Source organism: Lissotriton vulgaris, unplaced genomic scaffold (assembly GCF_964263255.1).
Source record: "Lissotriton vulgaris unplaced genomic scaffold, aLisVul1.2 SCAFFOLD_628, whole genome shotgun sequence".
Classification (NCBI taxonomy): domain Eukaryota; kingdom Metazoa; phylum Chordata; class Amphibia; order Caudata; family Salamandridae; genus Lissotriton; species Lissotriton vulgaris.
In genome coordinates, this window is record NW_028249533.1 from 685408 (window position 1) to 704229 (window position 18822).

Below are 18822 nucleotides of genomic sequence, written 5' to 3' on the forward strand. Positions count from 1 at the left end.
TGTACTGTGTTTGCTGGGACAGCTGGCCTCTGGAAACTCCTCTATTGCCTGAGCGACGAAAAGAACCACCCCTGAACTGCTGCGACTGGAGAGCCCCCATAGACTTCGCAGTTTCAGTGTCCTTTTTGATTTTTTCTAAGGTGGTGTCCACCTCAGGTCCAAATAAGTGATCAGGGTTTACAGGCTGATTTAGGATGGTGGTTTGTATCTCTGGCTTGAACCCGGAGATCCTCAGCCAGGCCTGTCGCCGTAGCATTACACTAGCATTAATGGCCCTGGCCGCGGTGTCTGCTGCGTCCAGTGCACACTTAATAGAAGCATTTGAGATGAGCTTTCCTTCCTGGATGAGCATCTGTAGGAAGGGGGAGTCTCTAGTTGGCGCAGTGCAACACTAGCGACAAGCAGGGACTCTCCTCTTCCTCGTCAGGGCTGAGGGTTACCTTCCAGACAACCTCTGCTTACCCTCTAGGTAGTGTGGCTTAAGCAGTCGTAGGCTAATCTTTGGGGCACATAGGGTTAAACACTTGCAATATTACACCGTCACCACCAACCCACCACACAATGAGACCAAACTGTATTCTGTAAAAATATATATCTTTATATAGACTTTAAGCAGGCTTATGAATACAGTTAACGCACTTTCAAGTATCGGTTCCAAATTACTTAGTTCGGGTTGCCACAGTTCTTTATAGCAGTAAGCGTTCTTTAGGGCCCTCAGGCCGGTTCAACAAAGTTCTTGTGGAGCGGGCGGCTTCCAGGGGAGCTGTCCCACGTCGCGTTGCCTTCCCGGGGTCGCTGTTTGTTGCGGCTCTCAGCCGAGCAGGTCACGGGTCATCCGGGGCAGCGGTGTTCTGTGGCGGCAGGGTCCTTTCCTCGTCGCTCGCTCCGACCCTGGAGGCGGTGGCGGTGTGGTGGCGGCAAGTGGCAGTACGGTCCTCAAGTGCAGGACGTACCCAGCCAAGTGCCGGTGCAGCTGTGTGCTCACAGCTGAGCTGTCGGGCCAGATGCCGACTCAGGGGACTCTCACAGGGCAACTGTCCGTCCTTGCAAGTGGATTGACTGCTTGTTGCGCAGTCAACTCGAGAGCTCGGACCGGACGGGTCCTCCTTCGCTTTGCTCTCGGGCTCCCGGTGCAGTTGCGGTCACGGTGTTCGAGCCAGCGGCGGCTGGTCCTCACTTTGCTTTCGCTGTTGCTTTGGGCCCCGGTCACGGTGGTCAGGTGGGGGTCGTTGCCTTGGAGGAGATTCCTCCGTCGGTACTGCCGTGATAAGCAGCACACGCAGTCGCTTCCTTCAGGGTGTAGCGCCCACTGGTCCTGGGGCGCTGGTCAGGGGGCAAGTTCACAGCAAGCCCTTGGAGATCTCTCAGCAGAGTTTGGCACAAAGTCTTGTCAAGCAAAAGTCTTCTCGTAGTCTTTCCTTTTTCCTCTCCTTCGGCAGCAAGGCACCAGACACAGCCAAGAGACAGCACTCTTCCTTGTCCTTCACGGTCCTTCTCGTCGGGCAGAGTTCCTTTCGTAGCCCAAACTGGATCTAATTTCCAAGGAGCAGGGCTCCTTCTTTTAGGTTTAAAGTATTTTATTGAAGCAGGGTGGGGTAGGACACAAAGGGGCAGGGAACAGGTGAACCACAAGATCCGCGCATCAATGCGCATCATACAGCCAATACAACAATGCAGTTACAATTGTGCAAGAAGCCCCATCCGACTCGGGAGCATAGCTTTCGTACCTGTGGGCACGGACAGACAACGAGGGGAGGGGGGGGGGGGGAGAAAGGGAGGGGAGGGGCGGGATGGGGGGAGGAGAGAAAATCAGGAGGGAGGGGACAAGAGAGAGAAAAGGGGGGGGGGGAAGGGAAGGGAAGAGAAGAAAAGAAAAAAAAGGGGGGGGGTGAAGGGAGGAGAAGCAACCCCGCTCCAAAAACCTACCTAACCAAACTGAACCCCCAACTACCATACCCCAACCCACCCCCTGTACTGTGCCAGCATCTACAGTCTCCACTACTGTGAACTCTCCATGAATCTCTACTATACAATACCGACCCCACCCAATCAAGCAGGCGGGTTCGGCGGCGGCGTCAGCCTCAACAACCGAAGATATCTAGGGCAGGTGATCTCTCGGAACTCGGAACATAACAGGCTGTGAAAGGGCTCCCACAATTCCTCAAAGGTATCAGTATCCCCCAGGGCTACTAAGGACATCTTCTCCATTCCAAGAACGTGCCATAATCTGTGCAGCCAACCAACTACAGAGGGAAGTGTTGTAGTGCGCCAGTGTGTGAGAATATTCTGCACCGCTGATCCCAGCGCAATTGCGATCTGTCTACCCCTCTTAGACCTAAGGGGATACATCAACCCATTCGGCAACCCCAACAGGACATAGGCCGGGAATCTAGGCAGTTCTATCCCAAAGCATTTGTCCACCTCGCTCAGGACCTCTTCCCAGTAAGGAGCCAGCAGGGGGCAATCCCATAGTATGTGTGTTAGTGTACCAGTGTTGCCACAGTTGCGCCAGCACGTCCCTGGTATCGCCCTATCCATCTCGTGCAGTTTCTCCGGAGTGCGGTACCAGTAGGTCGAGATTTTAGTAAAGGTCTCTGTAAGACCCGTGTGGTAGGCCGAGTGGCGCGCGCGGTAGGAGATGTGGTCCCATTCTTTATGACTCAGCTCGCGCCCGAGCTCTCGCTCCCATCGTTCCCGACCGGGGTTGTGAATGTGAAATGAGGGGGGCTGCAGCATTTTATACAGGTCTGAGATCAGTTTGGCGTCCGACGTGCGAATAATTAACCAACGCTCATACTCCGTGATTTCCCGGTGTGCCGCGTTGCGCACTTGGGGTTGTAACGCCCAGTGGCGCGCCTGCATGTATCGCATGCGCTCCGTTTCGGGGAGGCCATAATCCCTCCTCAAGTCCTGGAAGGAGACAACTCCCTCAGGGGAGTACAAGTGGTACAGAGTGCAGCAGCGGGCCACCCGCCAGCGCTCATAGGCACCCTGTTCCATCCCCGGGCCGAAGTCCGGGTTGCCAATGAGCAGCGTGAAGGGAGAGGGGAAGGTAGTTAGCTCGCATCTGGCAGCCACCGAGTCCCACGTCTGGAGCGGGACCCGCGTTACCAAGGACGCGTAAAGATTGGGGGGCCGATGGGCTCGCCTCAAGAATGGCACTTCCTGCAGCGTCCTACCCGCCACCGCCTGATCCTGGAACAACCAGTGTTTATCAGACTCCCACCGGCTCCATTCCACGAGATATCGGAGCTGAGCGGCCTGAAAATATTTCCGCAAGTCCGGTATCCCCAGCCCTCCGGATTCCGGTGATAGCATAGCGATGCCCCTCTTGATCCTCGGCCTGCGGCCCTGCCACACGAACCGTGCAATGGCAGTCTGAGTCTCCGCAAGCCACCCCGCAGGAGGATGGAGCGGTAACGCTCTAAAGAGGTAAAGCACCTGAGGCAGGAGGGTCATCTTCACCGCGGCCACCCTACCCAGTAGCGACAGCGTGCCCTTATCCCACCGGCCCAGCTCCTCCCTGATTTTCGTGCCTAGAGCTGCGTAATTGGCCGTGACCATCTCCGGGAGGGAGGGCGCCAACAGGATCCCCAAGTACGGGATCCGGTCCTTGGACCAGCTCAGAGGGTAAAGCCTCTGCAGTTCCACTCTAGTGGCAGCAGTAAGCGAGATGTCTAGGGCGGCTGACTTACCCAGGTTCACCTTGAAGCCCGCCACGTCAGCGAATAAGTTCAGTTCCTCCACACAGGCCGGCAGCGATCTCCTCGGGTCATCCAGCGTCAGAATGACATCGTCCGCGTACAGGCTAATCGCATGACGAAACCCACCCATCTGGACGCCGATAATGTCAGGGTTCTGCCTAACCCTCTGGGCAAATGGCTCCATGTACAAGGCAAAGAGCAAAGGGGAGAGCGGGCACCCCTGTCTCGTGCCCCGCTCAATGGGGAAGGGTCGAGAGCTGCCGCCGTTCACCCGGACCACCGCAGATGGGAACCGGTAGCAATTGAAGATCAGATGACGGAACTTCTCCCCTATCCCAAATTTGCTCAGGACTTTCTCAAGGTAGGGCCAGTGCACCCTGTCAAAAGCCTTCTCCGCGTCTATGGACAGGAGCATCCACTCTCCAGGGATCCTGGAAGCCTTCTCGAGAATGTGTGTCACCCTTTTCGTATTATCTACCGTTTGCCTACCGGGCACGAAGCCCGCTTGGTCCGAATCAACCATGCCGGGGAGGTGCAACGCCAGGCGTGCAGCTAAGATACTGGTGAACACCTTCAAATCAGTGTTCAGCAGCGAAATGGGACGATAGGACCCGCAGGCGGTCCTGTCCTTGCCCGGCTTAGGGATCACGGAGACCGTGGCCTGGAGAAATTCGGAGGGGATGGCTCCCGGTTCTGCGAAGGAGTTAAAGAGGCGAGTCAGCAGAGGCGCCAGTTCCTGACAGAAGGTTTTGTAAAACAGCGGGATGAAGCCATCCGGTCCCGGGGCCTTGCCCAGTTTGAGCCGGGATATCGCCGTGACCACCTCCTCGATACGTATGTCACGCTCCAGATACTGAGCCTGATCCTGTGTCAGCGACGGGAGCGGGACCGAGTCCAGATAGTCCCCCTCAGCCTGGGCCGAAGGGGGCTCCCCGGAGTAGAGGTCCGCATAAAAGCCGCGGAAGACGTCCGCTATGTGCTCATCGGTCGTGACTCTGCCTCCGGCCGGGTCCAGTAGTTCCTTCACTCGGTGCTGCTGGTGCTGCACCCTGAGTTTGTTAGCCAGGAGCCGCCCACACCGATCGCCCCCTGTGTAATATTTGTGCTTCAGGCGGAGCACCGCGTACTCCGCCCGATCTGTGTCAAGGGCCGCCAGGAGCTTCCGCGCCGCCTTCAGCTGCCTCCACACCCTGGGGGCCCCTGTCCTGTGATGAACCTGCTCCAGCTCCTTCACCTGCCGGGTAAGCTCATCTCTCTTGAGTTGTCGGTCCCTATTCTCGGCAGCAGAAATCGCGATAAATTCACCTCGGAGCACGGCCTTTAGGGCTGCCCACTGTGTTGCGCGGGAAGTATCCCCATTATCGTTCACGGCCTGAAAAGCCAAAATGGCCGCCCTGATCTGACCCACCACCGACCGCCTATGCAAAAGCGTGTCTAGGAGCCTCCAGACCCCCCTCGGCCGAGCCACCGGCGGAAGAGTGAAAACGCCCTCCACCGGAGCGTGGTCAGAAAGAGAGAGGACCCCCATGTCCGCATTCGAAGCCAAAAGGAGCAGTGGGCCCGACACTAGGAGATGGTCTAAGCGCGCATAAGATCTATGGGCGTGTGAGAAGTAAGAGTATGCGCGGGTGGTGGGGTGGAGGCGGCGCCACATGTCATGCAGGTCCAGCTCCTCAAGTCGAGTTCGAATCGAGCCCGAAAGCTCACCCAACTGATGGCGCCGCTGCACAGACCTATCCAGCGCCGCGTCGAAAACCAGGTTCAAATCACCCCCCAACACTATGTGCCTATCAGGGGTGGATGCAACGTCGTCCAAGGCCCTGTGTAAGAAGTGGTCCTGATGATCATTGGGGCAATAAACGGAGCCTACAGTCAGTGCTAAGCCCCCCACCTTAATCCTATATACTAGAAGTCTCCCTTTCTGTTCTGCTACCTTGCTCACGACCTCACCCCTGAACCCTCTAGAAAACAAAATGGCCACCCCTGCCGTCTTGGAGGTGCTAGAGGAGAATAGCTGTGTGGGGAACTTGGGGGTACGCATCCGCGAGCAATCCTTAGCCAGCAAATGGGTCTCCTGCAACAGGCAGATATCCGCTTGTGAGTTTTCCAACAGGGATAACACTGCCCGCCGCTTAACCGGATTATTCAGCCCTTTCACATTGAGAGTAAGCACCTTAAGAGCCATCAAAGAGGGAGTTCAAGGAGCACATATCAAGAAGCAAAGCCCCGCCAGCAAACACAGAAGGCACCCTTCGAGGCCTCAAAACAGAGCAACTTTGAATCAACCACTGGCACAGTACAGTCCCCGAACCCCAACACCCCACAACCAAAAAAAACCCCCCTGCCCCTACACCACCAAACCCACACCACCCCCCGCTACTGGCCCCCCCTCTAGGTCCCAAAATCAAAACATCTGCCCGCCCGCCCCAACCCCTTTCCCCGCTTCTCAAACTTTCCAAAAAAGACATTGTCCCAGTCCGGCCCGAATCGGGCAAGGCTGTGGTAAGTCAACCTAGTGGACGTCCAGCCACCACCTCCAGCACTCGCCCTTCCTCCCAGCCCACCCCCCGGATCCCCGCACCTGCAATAAGAATGAGCTAAAGTAGACTCCCCCCGGAGTGAGTTCAGGCCGTCAAGGCCACTTCGCCATTCGCCGCCACTCTGGAGGCCTCCTGGATGGCAGCCTCCATTTCTGCCCGGATTGCAGGCGAGCCCGGGCGCTCCGCCGGAGGAGAGGCACCCCCCCCAGCTTGTTGCCATCCATTACGAGTGCTGCGCCTCCGCCGTGGGGTCGGGGTATCTGTGTCCGAGGCAGTGAGGCCCAACACCGCGCAGACATCTTGAAGGGACCGAAGCTGATGCAAGACACCGTTCCACCTGAAGATCAGACGGAAGGGGTGCCCCCAGGAGTACTGTGTCTCATGCTCTCGAAGGAAGTCCGTGGCGATCTTGAAGGATTTCCTCTTCTGTAGCGTGACTGTGGATAAGTCCTGAAACAGGGTCACAGGGTGGTCCCGGAATCGGAAAGGTTGCTGCCCTCGTGCCTCTCGGAGGATCCGCTCCTTCAAGGGAAAGTTCGGGAGGAAGGCCAAAATGTCCGGAGCGGGCGCCGTGGCTCTGCGGGGGCGACCCACCCGATGTGCCCGGTCAATGCGAATCTGAAAGTCCTCCGACTCTCCCAGGATCGCACGGAAGAGGGCCACCAGATATGCAGTCACGTCTTCACCCTCCTCACCAGACGGCACACCGCGGACCCGTATGTTGTTCCGCCTGGACCGATTTTCAAGGTCCTCGGCGTGGGCCTGTAGCTCAATCTGTTGCTCCCGTAGCCGCAGGACCTCCTGCTGCAGATGGGTGATCTCCTCATCCCTGGAGTGACCCGCCTCCTCCACTGTGTTCACACGGTCCCCCAGGGAGTCCATCTCTCTCCTCACTTCGCGGACCTCCCCGGCCACCTCACGCTTGAGTGTTTGGAAGTCCTCCCGAAGGGAGCTAAACAGGGACTCGAGAAATGACCTCGTCACCGGGGGCTCTCCACCGTCTGCCCCTCTGGTTGGTGCCGGGGAGGTCGCGGCAAGCTGGGCACCTCCGCTGCGTAGGGCGCCCCGTCCCAGCATTTCCGGCAAGGTCCGGTCGCCCCGTCGCTGCCCCCTGGCATTCGACATTGTAGATCAATAACGGACACTGAGGCTCACTGAACAGCGAAGAAAGCAGCTATATGCCAGCCGGGAGCAGCCCACACAAAGAGCACCAGGAGGGCCGAGCTGCCCGGCCGAACTTCACAAAATGGCCGCTCAGTAGGGTCGAGGGGACAACGCCCAAGATGGAGACCCTCTCTCCTTCTCCGATCTGAGATCCAGAAATCCGGCCGGTGGGCTAAGTCACAATGCAACGTTCGCCGGGGTCCACTGCTTCAGGGAAATATCTTCCCCGGGAGACTCGTTCCACAGTCCCGCACAGATAACTAGCCGAGGCGGGCTCCTCCAGCGGGCCTCGTCAAGCCACGGGCTGGCGTAGTGAGGTGATGCCGACTCCGCCTCCGCTCTGCACCTCCGCTCCGTTCCGCTCCGTACAGCCGCTGTCGGACAACTCCGAGCCGCTCGCGGAGCCGTCGCCGACTCCCACTCCAACAGCTCATGCACCGCTGCGGGCTTCAAACCTCGGAGGCCGGTCGCTTCGTCGCGCTCCGGGGATTGGGAGACTCGCGGCTTCCAGCTCTCACTCGGGCCGTTCAGCGGGCTCCGACCTGGGCTTCACCGGCCAAAATCTCGTCCCCGACGGCGCAAACCAGGCTCAGCGGGCTCTCTACACCTCCACCGTGAGCACCAGGCTCAGTTGCCGCTTGATCCGGGGGGGAATCAGCGGTTCCAAGCGGTGCAGGAATTCAGGGGTCCGGGAGCTCTCGGCAAGTGCGACCGCTCAGCCCGCCATCTTGGCCACGCCCCCAGGGCTCCTTCTTTTATATGGTATTTCTTTTGTTCTCCCAGGCCAGGGGGGCCTTTGCATAGCCACTTTCAGTTCTCGAGTACCCTGATGGGTGTACTCCGGCTTCTGCTTTCAGTGTGAGGAGCAGGCGCATCAGACGCCCCACAGGAGGTGGAGCCAGCATTGTGGAGATAGGGGCAGCCAGGGTACCTTGTTGATGGGGCTTCGCCCTTCCTGGGCCAGATGTCGGCTGAGTCATCAGTCGCTCCCCAGGAGGGTGGAGCCAGCATTGTGGTGGCAGAGCACAGCAAGATCCAGAGTCAAGAGCCACTCCTACCTCCCACTAAGGTGTAATCTGCGCATTCATCACCTGTCATCCCCCCAGCCCTGTCACTCAACCATCCCAGACAGTCAGATACACATACCAGCAGAGGCGGGCTGAAATGGTTAGACAAGCAAATGCTAACTTTCTAAAAGTAGCAGTTGCAAACCCAGAACACTAAAATAACCTTGTCTACAAGAAATATTTTATCGTCCTGAGTTCAGGCATACTAAACACGACTCGCTACCATGCTCCTTGAGCCTGCTGGGATTATAGGGTGTAATAATTCCAGCAGCTCAGTCTGGCCTAATGGAGCAGGTAGCCTTCAATAGTGAAATACGGTTTTGGTTGTAAGTCACTACTAGGACATGCCACACACATCAGGGCTTGTCCTACCTTACACCTACAACGCACCCTGCCCGCAGGCCTACCATAGGAGTGACTAATATGTAGTCAAGGGAAGGTTCGGGGGCTGGCAAGTGGGTGCACTTGCCCAGCTAGCGTGACAGTACGAGACCGCACGCGGGTTCTGCGGTCGCAGTTCCCAGACACATCTTTACGGCTGCTTCGGTGGGTGGCGCAACCAGCGCTGCAGGCCCACCAGCAGTATTGGCATCTACAAGCCCCGGCACTCTTTAGTGCGCATTACTAGGGACTGACAGTAAATCCAATGCACCAATCATGGATACCAATCGCATGTACAATTTACAGTAGGGAGCACTTGCACTGCGGCACGGGTCAGCCGTGGCGCAGTGCCCTGAGTATCGGAAAACCAGCAAAACATCGGAGGCACATCAGCAAAAAGTGGAAGGGAGACTCACGCCAAGGTGCCAGGTCTAACAGCATCTCTGCTGCCTCCTTATATTCATCTGGCAAGTGTTGTAACAGGGTCTCAAAAGTATCGTAATGGGCCCTGTCATATCTGGCTAAGAGGGCCTGAGTGTTTGAAATGCGCCAGATATTGGCCGCTTGAGCCGCCACCCTTTTCCCCGATGCTTCTAGCACTTTAGATTCCTTGTCAGGGGGAGGAGCATCACCAGTAGTTTGTGAGTTTGCCCTCTTCCGGGCATTGGAAACAACCAGAGAGTCCAACGGCAACTGGCCCTTGATGTATGTAGGGTCCCCAGGCACCGGTTTGTACATCTTCTCAATTCTGGGTTTATAACCCTGGCCCTTGTGGGTTCTTTAAAAATGTCTGCAGCATGTTTTAAGACACCCTTTAGCATTGGCAGAGTCTTGACAGTCCTCTCAGAGGTGGAAAAGGTGTCAAACAAAAAATCCACTTCAATAGGGTCAGCATGGAGCTGGACATCATGATTTTTGGCTGCCCTTACAATAAGCGAATTAAACGCTGCCGAGTCTTCAGTAGGTGATGTTTTTACGGCATACACCTGAGTGTCTGGGGCAATTTGTGGATCTCCTGGGTCAGCAGCATCTGCCCAGGGTTCATGGTGATCTTCAGGATCAGTGTCCACAGGGTAGTTGTACTCCTCATAGTCACCTTCCCCAGTCTCCACATCTGAGTAAGTGGGCGAGATAGGAGCAGTGTCTTGGCCATGTGGAGCTATCAGTTCGACAAGAACGGGTGAAGCCGTGGAATCCTTCTTCTTCTTCAATTGAATTGTGTAGGATTCCATAGGCTGTGCCGGGGCGATCTTTCGCTTGTAAATAGAAAGTTTACCCGTGCCGGCGTCGATGAATTGTTCCGACTGCTTTTCAAGCGGGTGTTGTCGATGCTTTGCACCCCCAACCGCAGGCGTAGGCTATGGCCCCGTGGACACCTTTATGGGCCCTTCGACGGCCGTCTTAGGGGCGAAGGCCTTCGGCACCACTTTCGGTGGCAGCGTAAACTGAATGGGCGCCGGCGACTTCTGAGTTTGGTGGCAGGCTTCGGCGGGGAAGTATCTTTCGGACCGACAGTTGAAGCCTTCTCCTTAATGCGTTTCAACGATTCCGACACCTGCTTCGAGAAGAAGGCGGACGGCTGCGTTGACTCGACTGGTTCCTTCGAGCCACCGCCAGGCGCGGACTCGAGGCTCGTATTGCTTTTGGCCTTGTGTGGCCGACACACAGGATCGATAACCATTGGAGCTCTGAGTCCTTTTTCTGTGTTGACGGTCTTCGGCGCCGATTTCTTCGGGTCGACGACCTTGACCAGTGTTTTGGGTGTCCAAGTCTTCGGCTCGACACCCTTTAGCGACCTCACCAGGTCGGTAACACTTTTAAGCTTTGTCGGCGTCGATAGTTCAGAGGACTTCGATCCGACCAAAGCAACACGCACTTTCGGTTTCGATGTTGGTTGCGTAGACACCGATGCTTTCTCTTTCGGTTTCGATTTCCCAAATTGTGGCTCCTTTGAAGTGTCGAAGCCGGGTCTGGAGGCAATGCTGCAGAACCCAGTGTAAGAGCTTGGGTAAGGCCATGTGGCGATCCCTCGACCTGAGCCTTATGAAGCCTTTCGACGGTTGGGCATAGCTCCTCGCTCAAGCTATCTTCCATGGCCCCATAGGCCCCATCGTCGTCTCCTACCTCGTCGACGATTTCTTCAATATCGAGCATTTCAACATCAGCGTCGTAGCTGGAGTCGATCTCCGCTGCTGGATTGGCCATCGGCTCTTGAAGTTCCTGCTCGTCTGCCTCATCCTCCTGGGTATCGAAAATGTTCACCGGGTCCGGTGCCGTCTGCTGGGCCTCCTTGCGCGCTGCGCGCCGAAGTCGGATCGTCTTCTTTGAGCGGAAACGAGAACAAGCCATACAGTTGGCTTCATCGTGATCCGGCGACAGGCACTTGTTGCACACCGGGTGGACGTCGATGTGAGGATACTTTAAGTTGCATACGGGGCACCTTTTGAACGGGCTCCGTCCCATGATGGTTCGTCGAATAAGGCCTCTGGCGTCGACCGGGCCTTCAGTGCCAAAGAGCCACGCGACTCCTCTGGATGTCCGACTCAGGAACTGAGCTGGAACAGAACTGGGCACCGATCGCAAGACAATACCGACGATATATTAAAGGCCTTTTGGCCAAAAAGAAAGTTTTCTATTGATTCCTAACTTGAGTGATCAAATATGCATCCGAACCCAATGGTGGAAAAAAACAATCTGAGGATGGAGTTGATGCCCATGCGCACTGTAGTCCAGGGGAGGAGCCACCTATCTTGTGATACTTCGAAGACTCTTCCAGGACAACAATGTGCAATCATCCGGACCCAACACTAGGCGGCGATCTATGCTAAAGATATGAATTCAGCAGCCCACATGCCTCGAACTGGATTAAACCCAGATCTGTTGACAGGGTGTGAGTGTTTGATTTGTTCAGATGCTCCGTCCATCACCACCCCCTTTTGTACCGCGTTGTTCGCCATAAGTTGGCAGGGTATGCTCAGACGTGAGTCCCTTGCTCACTTTGCCACTGGATTCAAGCAAGCCTGGCTGAAGACGGCTGGAATGCCAGAAACCGGTCCTAGGATGCTTGTTTCCGGTCCAGGGAAGACATTGCTTGGCAGTTCGGGCTGGACTGTTCCCATGAGGAACTGGGTCAGATTGATTTGCATATGGCCATGTTTGAACTGGGGTGGCAGAGTGGGCTAAAGAATGGTGATGGATTAAACCCAGATCTGTTGACTGGGTGTGAGTGTTTGATTGGTTCAGATGCTCCGTCCATCACCACCCCCTTTTGTACCGCTACTACTGCTAGGCATTTGGTAAACACCCTCCGAATGGGAGCACTTTGAACTGGTAGTGTTGTCCGTCTAGCACAAATCTGAGGTATTTTCTGTGTGCTGCGTGGATGGGAATATGGAAGTAGGCGTCCTTGAGATCTAGAGTGACAAGGAAGTCGTTAGTACCAGTAATAGGAGGACCTGTTGTAGTGCGACCATATGAAAATGATCCAACTGTATGTGAATGTTTAGAAGTCGGAGGTCTAGGATGGGTCTTAAGAGATCCGTCCTTCTTTGGTATTAGGAAATATAGGGAATATACTCCTTTGTTTTTCTGATGCTCTGGAACTATTTCTATTGCATTTTTCTGCAGGAGGGATATTACCTCCTGTCTGAGCAGTGTTAAATGTTCCTGTGACATTGTACGTTGCTTGAGTGGTATGTTTGGGGGGGTAGATGTTAGTTCCAGACAATAACCTGACTGAATTATTTGGAGCACCCACCTGTCTGATGTGATGTTTTCCCAGGCTGGCAGGTACTGTTGAAGTCTTCCCCCGACAGAAGTGGAATGGTGAAGGGGAAGGGAGTCATTGGGCACGGGTAGAGGCAGAGCGGGAGTTGTTATTTTTGCCTCTGCCTTTTGTTATTGTTACCCCTGTACCCACCCCTTAGGTAGCCTTTACTGTAGGTAGACTGTGTAGGGGCTTTATACGAGGTAGAAGCTGTGTCTGAGGTATATCCCCCGGTGGCACCTCGATAGTTTGAGCGACAAAATGAACATATGGGAGCCTGCGACTGCAGGGCTCCCATAGATTTGGCGGTGTCTGTATCTTTTTTCATTTTCTCTAATGATACATCTACCTCGGGTCCAAATAGGTGTTGTTCGTCAAAGGGTTGGTTAAGAATGGTGCTTTGTACCTCAGGTTTGAACCCTGATATGTGCAGCCAGGCGTGTCTACATAGCAAGACGCTGGTGTTAACTGCCCTAGAGGCCGTGTCCGCTGTGTCAAGGGCACACCAAATAGAGGTGTTTGTGATGTTTTCCCCTCCTGGATGAGCTTGTTTGCTCTATCCTTGTACTTGTCAGGGAGGTGCCTCATTAGTGACTCTAGCTCATTGTAATGTGCCCTGTCATATCTGGCTAGCAGTGCCTGTGTATTGGCGATACGCCACATATTTGCTGCTTGAGACGCTGTTCTTTTGCCTGATGCGTCAAGTAGCTTAGACTCTTTATGTGGTGGTGCAGCCTCACCGGATGTTTGTGAGTTTGCCCTCTTGCGTGCGTTGGAAACTACAAGTGAGTCTAGTGGTACTGGGCCTTTAATATATGCTGGGTCTGATGGGGCAGCTTTATATTTTTTCTCTATCCAAGGGTTAATGACCCGAGTTCTGACTGGGTCTTTGAAGACTTCAGGAGCATGCTTGATCACTCCTTTGAGCATGGGCAAGATGGATGAAGACCTTTGTGCATTATCAAATGTATCCATCAGGAAGTCTTCCTCAACAGGGTCTGTATAAATATCTACCCCAAGATAATGTGCAGCCCTGTGAATCAATTCATTGAACCCAACAGTGTCTTCTGGTGGGGAAGGCATTGCGGGGTATATGTCATCCTGAGGGACATTTGGGGCATCTGGGATGGTATAATTGTCCCACAGGTCGGGTGATCCTGTGGGCGTTGTTGGATCAGGTGTGTTACCCCTCATATCGTCAGAGATATCATCCCTGTGTGGTGTGATAGGGGATGCTGGAGAATGCTGTGGTGGTGGTGATGGTACAGGCGAGAGAGAAGGGGAAGGGGGTCTTAAGGGAGAGGTAGCCATGTCCTTCTTCTTTGAATGCGGAGCTGGAGCTGGTGTGTCCAGTGGTCGCTTTTTTGGAGCCAAAACTAGGTGTCCAGTGACTGGGTCTTTAGCCAGAGTCTTTTGAGCAGGGTCTGGGTAGGATAAATCCAATGCAGGGGATTGATCTTTTGGTGCGGAGGAAGTTGTGTGCACCGAGATGGCCTGTTTTGGTGCCTTGGCAATGTCTTTCATCTTTTTCGACTCCAAAGCTTTTTTTGGTTCCGAGTGTTTATTCCGTTCAGGTACAGTTTTTGGATCCGATGATTTTTTCGGTTCCGGTGGTGTCTTGGAATCCTAAGCGGGCTTGCTTGGTTCCACCTGGGTTTCGGCGTCGATGGCTTGGATGTCGGGCCGTTGTCTTTTTCGGTGCCGGTGTGTGTGTGCCGGCACCGTGTGAAGGTCGACTCGAGCTTGAGTCGCCTAAAGGCTTGGTTAGCTTCTTAGCCAGGCCCGAAGGTGGGGCAGTAGAAGCAGTTTGACAGTGTGTACCCGAGCTGGAGGGCGAGGGTGTGACCTGGGCCTTCTGTGTCGAGGAGGGGTCGGGGTCGACGGTCCTACATACGACCCGCTGCGCTGGAGTGATGTCCTCGACTTCGGAATCGTCTGCTTCGGAGCTGCTGTCGACGTCGTGCTGTTCAGGGACGTTGACGCCTTACTCGAAGATGTCATCCGGAATCAGAGCTGAAGATCTTTGAGCCATTGTTCTCCTCGCTCTTCGGTCCCGGATAGTCTTTTTGGAGCGGAAAGAGGCACAAGCTGAACAGTCTTTCGCCTCGTGCTCCGGAGAGAGACAGAGGTTACACACCTCATGCAGGTCGGTGTGGGGAAACTTCGATCCACATTGAGGACACTTCTTAAATGGCGTCCTTTTCATGAGCTGGAGTTGAGGCCTAGGTAGGCCCGAAGGACGTCGACGACGACCGGAATCGAGATGTTTGAAGAGTAGCGTCGACTGGAAAGCGTTCGAAACTTGGTTTTGTAGTTTGGTGAGGATTATGCGCCGAAGGAAATCGGTTCCAACACGGAGCGCTGGAAACACATCTGAGCCTGGTGGCGGAAAAAAACAATCTGGGGATGGAGCCGATGCCCATGCGCAGTATCATCCTAAGGAGGAGTCACCTATCCTGTGACTCCGAAATACTTTTCTACAACAAAACAAACTGTAAACATCCGGGCCCAACACTAGGAGGCCATCTATATGCATAGTGTGTAATCTGCAGCTCATATGCCTCGAACATAATTTTCCCTACCTCTTACTACTTATAATAAAGTGTTAGGAAAAAATCTAAGACTGCATACTTACCTTTAACCCAGAACTCTGCCAAAGTCCCCTTAAAAGAACATAACTCCCTTTCACTTTTGTAAAGGCAGTTATTAGCCAACTCCATGACGCCTTGTCATCGGCATGTACCGGGGTACTTTCGTGACATGTTGTGAAACTACTGCAGCATCAGATATCTCCAAGTTAAAATACTTTAAGACTTAACAAATACTTGCCCCTCTTACCTATAGTACCATAAAGGATCATCCACACACCATAATCTATAATCCTGCCTACATTAATGTGAATCCGACAGGTGTTTGTCCGTCACATGTGAGTACAAAATCTATGGAAAATGCATTGGTGCAAAAACACGCTTTGGGAACCCCCACTCCCTTTTTCTTTGCACCCCCTTGACAAATCTCTGGCAAATTTTGCATCATCTGCCAATGTAGAAAAAGGAATAGGTCTGCAAGGTTTTGCACAGATTTGTCAAGTGGGCGCAAAGTTATTAATGGTCCAAAACCCAAGGAAATCCTGTCTCTGGGAAACGTAACTATAAGTACAGAATGTCTAGCGCCGCTCTGTAACTAAGATCCTGGATTAATTTTTTTCCGGGGAGTCTAGGGCGGGGTGACCTGCATGGATCCCACTAGGGTTTCTTATTCAGAATGCCCCTCGAAACCCAGCTTTTGGCTAAACTCAAACAATTTCCTCATACTTCTGTGAGGGAAACTTTTGAAATCTGCAGGGACCTACAACATTTCTACCACCAGCATTCCCACAAATCTCCCCATAAAAATGTACTCCACTTCTGTGGCTGGGACTAGCGACAGTGACAGGAACAGATCAAACCGGGGACCATATGAAGTCAATATATTCACCACCGTCACAATCACCCCTACAGACCAAAGTGCACTCACCATACATCACGGTCACAGTGTCCGGCAGGCTGCTGTGATACACCTCATATCTGTACATTTTCTCATCATCTCCTTCCTGAACTTCCACTGTTTTCTGGGCCTGGTAGGTTCCGTCAGGGTTTGGCAGGATTTCGCTCGACTCCCAGGACATCTCTACACCATTCCTGACCCATTTCACCTCAATGTCTCTGGGATAAAATCCATAAGCGTAGCCAGTCAAAAAGGTGCGATCGCCGTTCTTTCTTCGTGTAACCATTGTTTGGGGGGCAACTGGAAGGAAACACAATAAGTACAATTACACAACAATCACATTAGGATTTATCCAGTACGCTATTTAGAGTTACTACCAGTGACACTTTTCTTTTGCACACGCTTTGACTACCCCCCTTCACAACACTTCCAGGGTCCCATGAGCACCTGCACAGAAGAGAAACCTGGGTAGAGGGGCTGCTAGGAGAAGCCTCACCACAGCCATCTCGGATCAAAGACTCAACTACATTGGTAGCTCCATCCTACAATAACTGAGGATACTACAGGAGCTCAAGGAAAGGACCAAAGACGGTGACATATGTTGGGACTCACCTGCAGAGGCTCGATGGAGGAGAAACAAGATGATGTTAAAGTAGTGTTGCATGACACAGATCCGGTGACGGGATACAGGGAACCTCACATCCGGTGTGGTACAGCGGCCAGGGCAGCTGACTTCGGAGCACAAGATTTACGGTTTGATCCCCGGCTCCGGCAGCAGCTCAGCTCAGCACCATGTGACTCTGGGCAATAGCTCACTTAATTTCCACAACGGCCCCCAGCGCCTTGAGACCCGTAAGGGTGAGTAGTTTGCGCTTTACATATCTGTATTTATTTTTAATTTATAACTGAGTTCATGCAATTATTTTTGGAGTAAGACAGACAAATATACAGACAACTCAGAGGTGGTGCAGAGACGCGCGGGTAGTCTCACTCCATTACTTAGTGTGTCCGGCCATCTTGTATCAGATGACCGTGTGCGGACTACAGGCATGTGTCTGAAGCCTTCAGTGGGGATTGTCTCGCTACCATATAACATTTGGGAAGGCACTACCAGGCGGGGCTGGCACACATCTGCTTGAATGTTTTTGTAAACTCTAGCCATATCTATCAGGCAAGGCAGCCGAGGACCATGGCTACCACGTGGAGGCAGACTGCGGGAAGGAGGAACAGGAGTCCCATGGCATGAACCCAGATGTTCATCCTGTGACATCCATGGCTACCACATGGAGGCAGACTGCGGGAAGGAGGAACAGGCCCCCCCCCCCCCATGGCATGAAACCGGATGTTGCCTTATTGCTACACAGGACCACAAAGATGTCTGTAGAAACCACTGAAAACACGTCTGAAACAGCCACAGAAGGTCAGCACTTTCGATGGCACTCACCAGGGTGCCGGTGGGACGCCCCTGGGGCTCCAGGGCCCGGAATTAAGGCAGAAAACACTACACTGGTTCCTTGCCAAGGCAGATAAAATTCAGAGATATGGAGAAGAAAGTAGCAGGGACTAGTGGCCTTTTTGCTCCCTTGAACCACACCTTTGGGCAGGATGAAGTCTGGGACTAGCATCCCGTTAGGGAGGCCAGGAAAAAGCTTGGAGTGAGCTAGGGAATCCCTTCTCAAGGCTGGAACTTGCCTAAGGCTTGTTTAATCGACAGGAATTCAGACATTCTCACTTGTCTGAGTGGAACCGTCCCCAGGTAGTCATCTATGTACCAATACATGTAGCGTACACCCGGCAGATTACACCTATATATGTAGCGTACCTCCGGCAGATTACACCTATACATGTAGTGTACACCCAGCAGGTTCCACCTATACATGTAGCGTACACCCTGCATACATGTAGTGTACACCCGGCAGATTACACCTATACATGTAGTGTACACCCAGCAGGTTCCACCTATACTTGTAGCGTACACCCAGCAGGTTCCACCTATACTTGTAGCGTACACCCAGCAGGTTCCACCTATACTTGTAGCGTACACCCAGCAGGTTCCACCTATATATGTAGCGTACACCCGCAGATTAAACCATATACTTTGACCGCTTTGCATCGCTTCGGCTGGAGGGTCCTCGGTGTCAATTCTTAGACGGGCCGATCAACCTTGAGGAAATCACAGCTGAAATCCTCGGACTCCCCACGTGTAAAGCCCCCGGAATGATTTTTTTCCTGCAGAGTTTTACAAAGCCTATTGCCACCTACTAGCACCCTGGCTCCTGTGAGTGCACAATGAGGCGCTAGAAGATCACTCCCCTGCCCTCATTCAGGGAGGCTTGTGGTGCGCCTGAAACCTGGCAAATCCTCTTTGTAACACCGACCATGGGGCTCACACCGAACATTGGGGCATATTACCGACTACTAGCGATAATTTTCGCTATGCTTGGTTAGCGGCAAAAATGTTATCGCCGTGCTGCGGCGATTTTTATCGCTTAGGATCCTTGCTATTATCAAGGTTTATCTCCTAAGCGATAAAAATCGGCCGAAATGCATGAATATCGCTGAAAAGTCAGCGATATTCATGCATTACCGAGCTAATGCTCTTAGCCATGTTATCCAACTCCCATTGGATAACATGGCTAAGAACTGCTCTGGGGCAGGTGTTAGCTTTTGGAGATAATCGCGCTTAGCGCGAATATCTCCAAAAGTTGGTAATA

General features: G+C 53.6%; 1 protein-coding gene across 3 annotated transcripts in view; it reads right to left on the reverse strand.

The window, feature by feature from the left end:
• The window catches only part of LOC147663552 (putative HLA class I histocompatibility antigen, alpha chain H), a 366189-nt gene that overhangs the window by 166825 nt on the left and 180542 nt on the right, over positions 1-18822 (reverse strand). For 2 of the 3 annotated variants that reach the window (XM_086950368.1, XM_086950369.1), the window contains one exon: positions 16139-16408. In XM_086950368.1, coding sequence (XP_086806494.1) covers positions 16139-16408 — 270 coding nt within the window. Of the gene's footprint in view, positions 1-15211; positions 16409-18822 lie in introns of all 3 variants that reach the window. The other variant, XR_015305296.1, reaches the window with a different exon arrangement.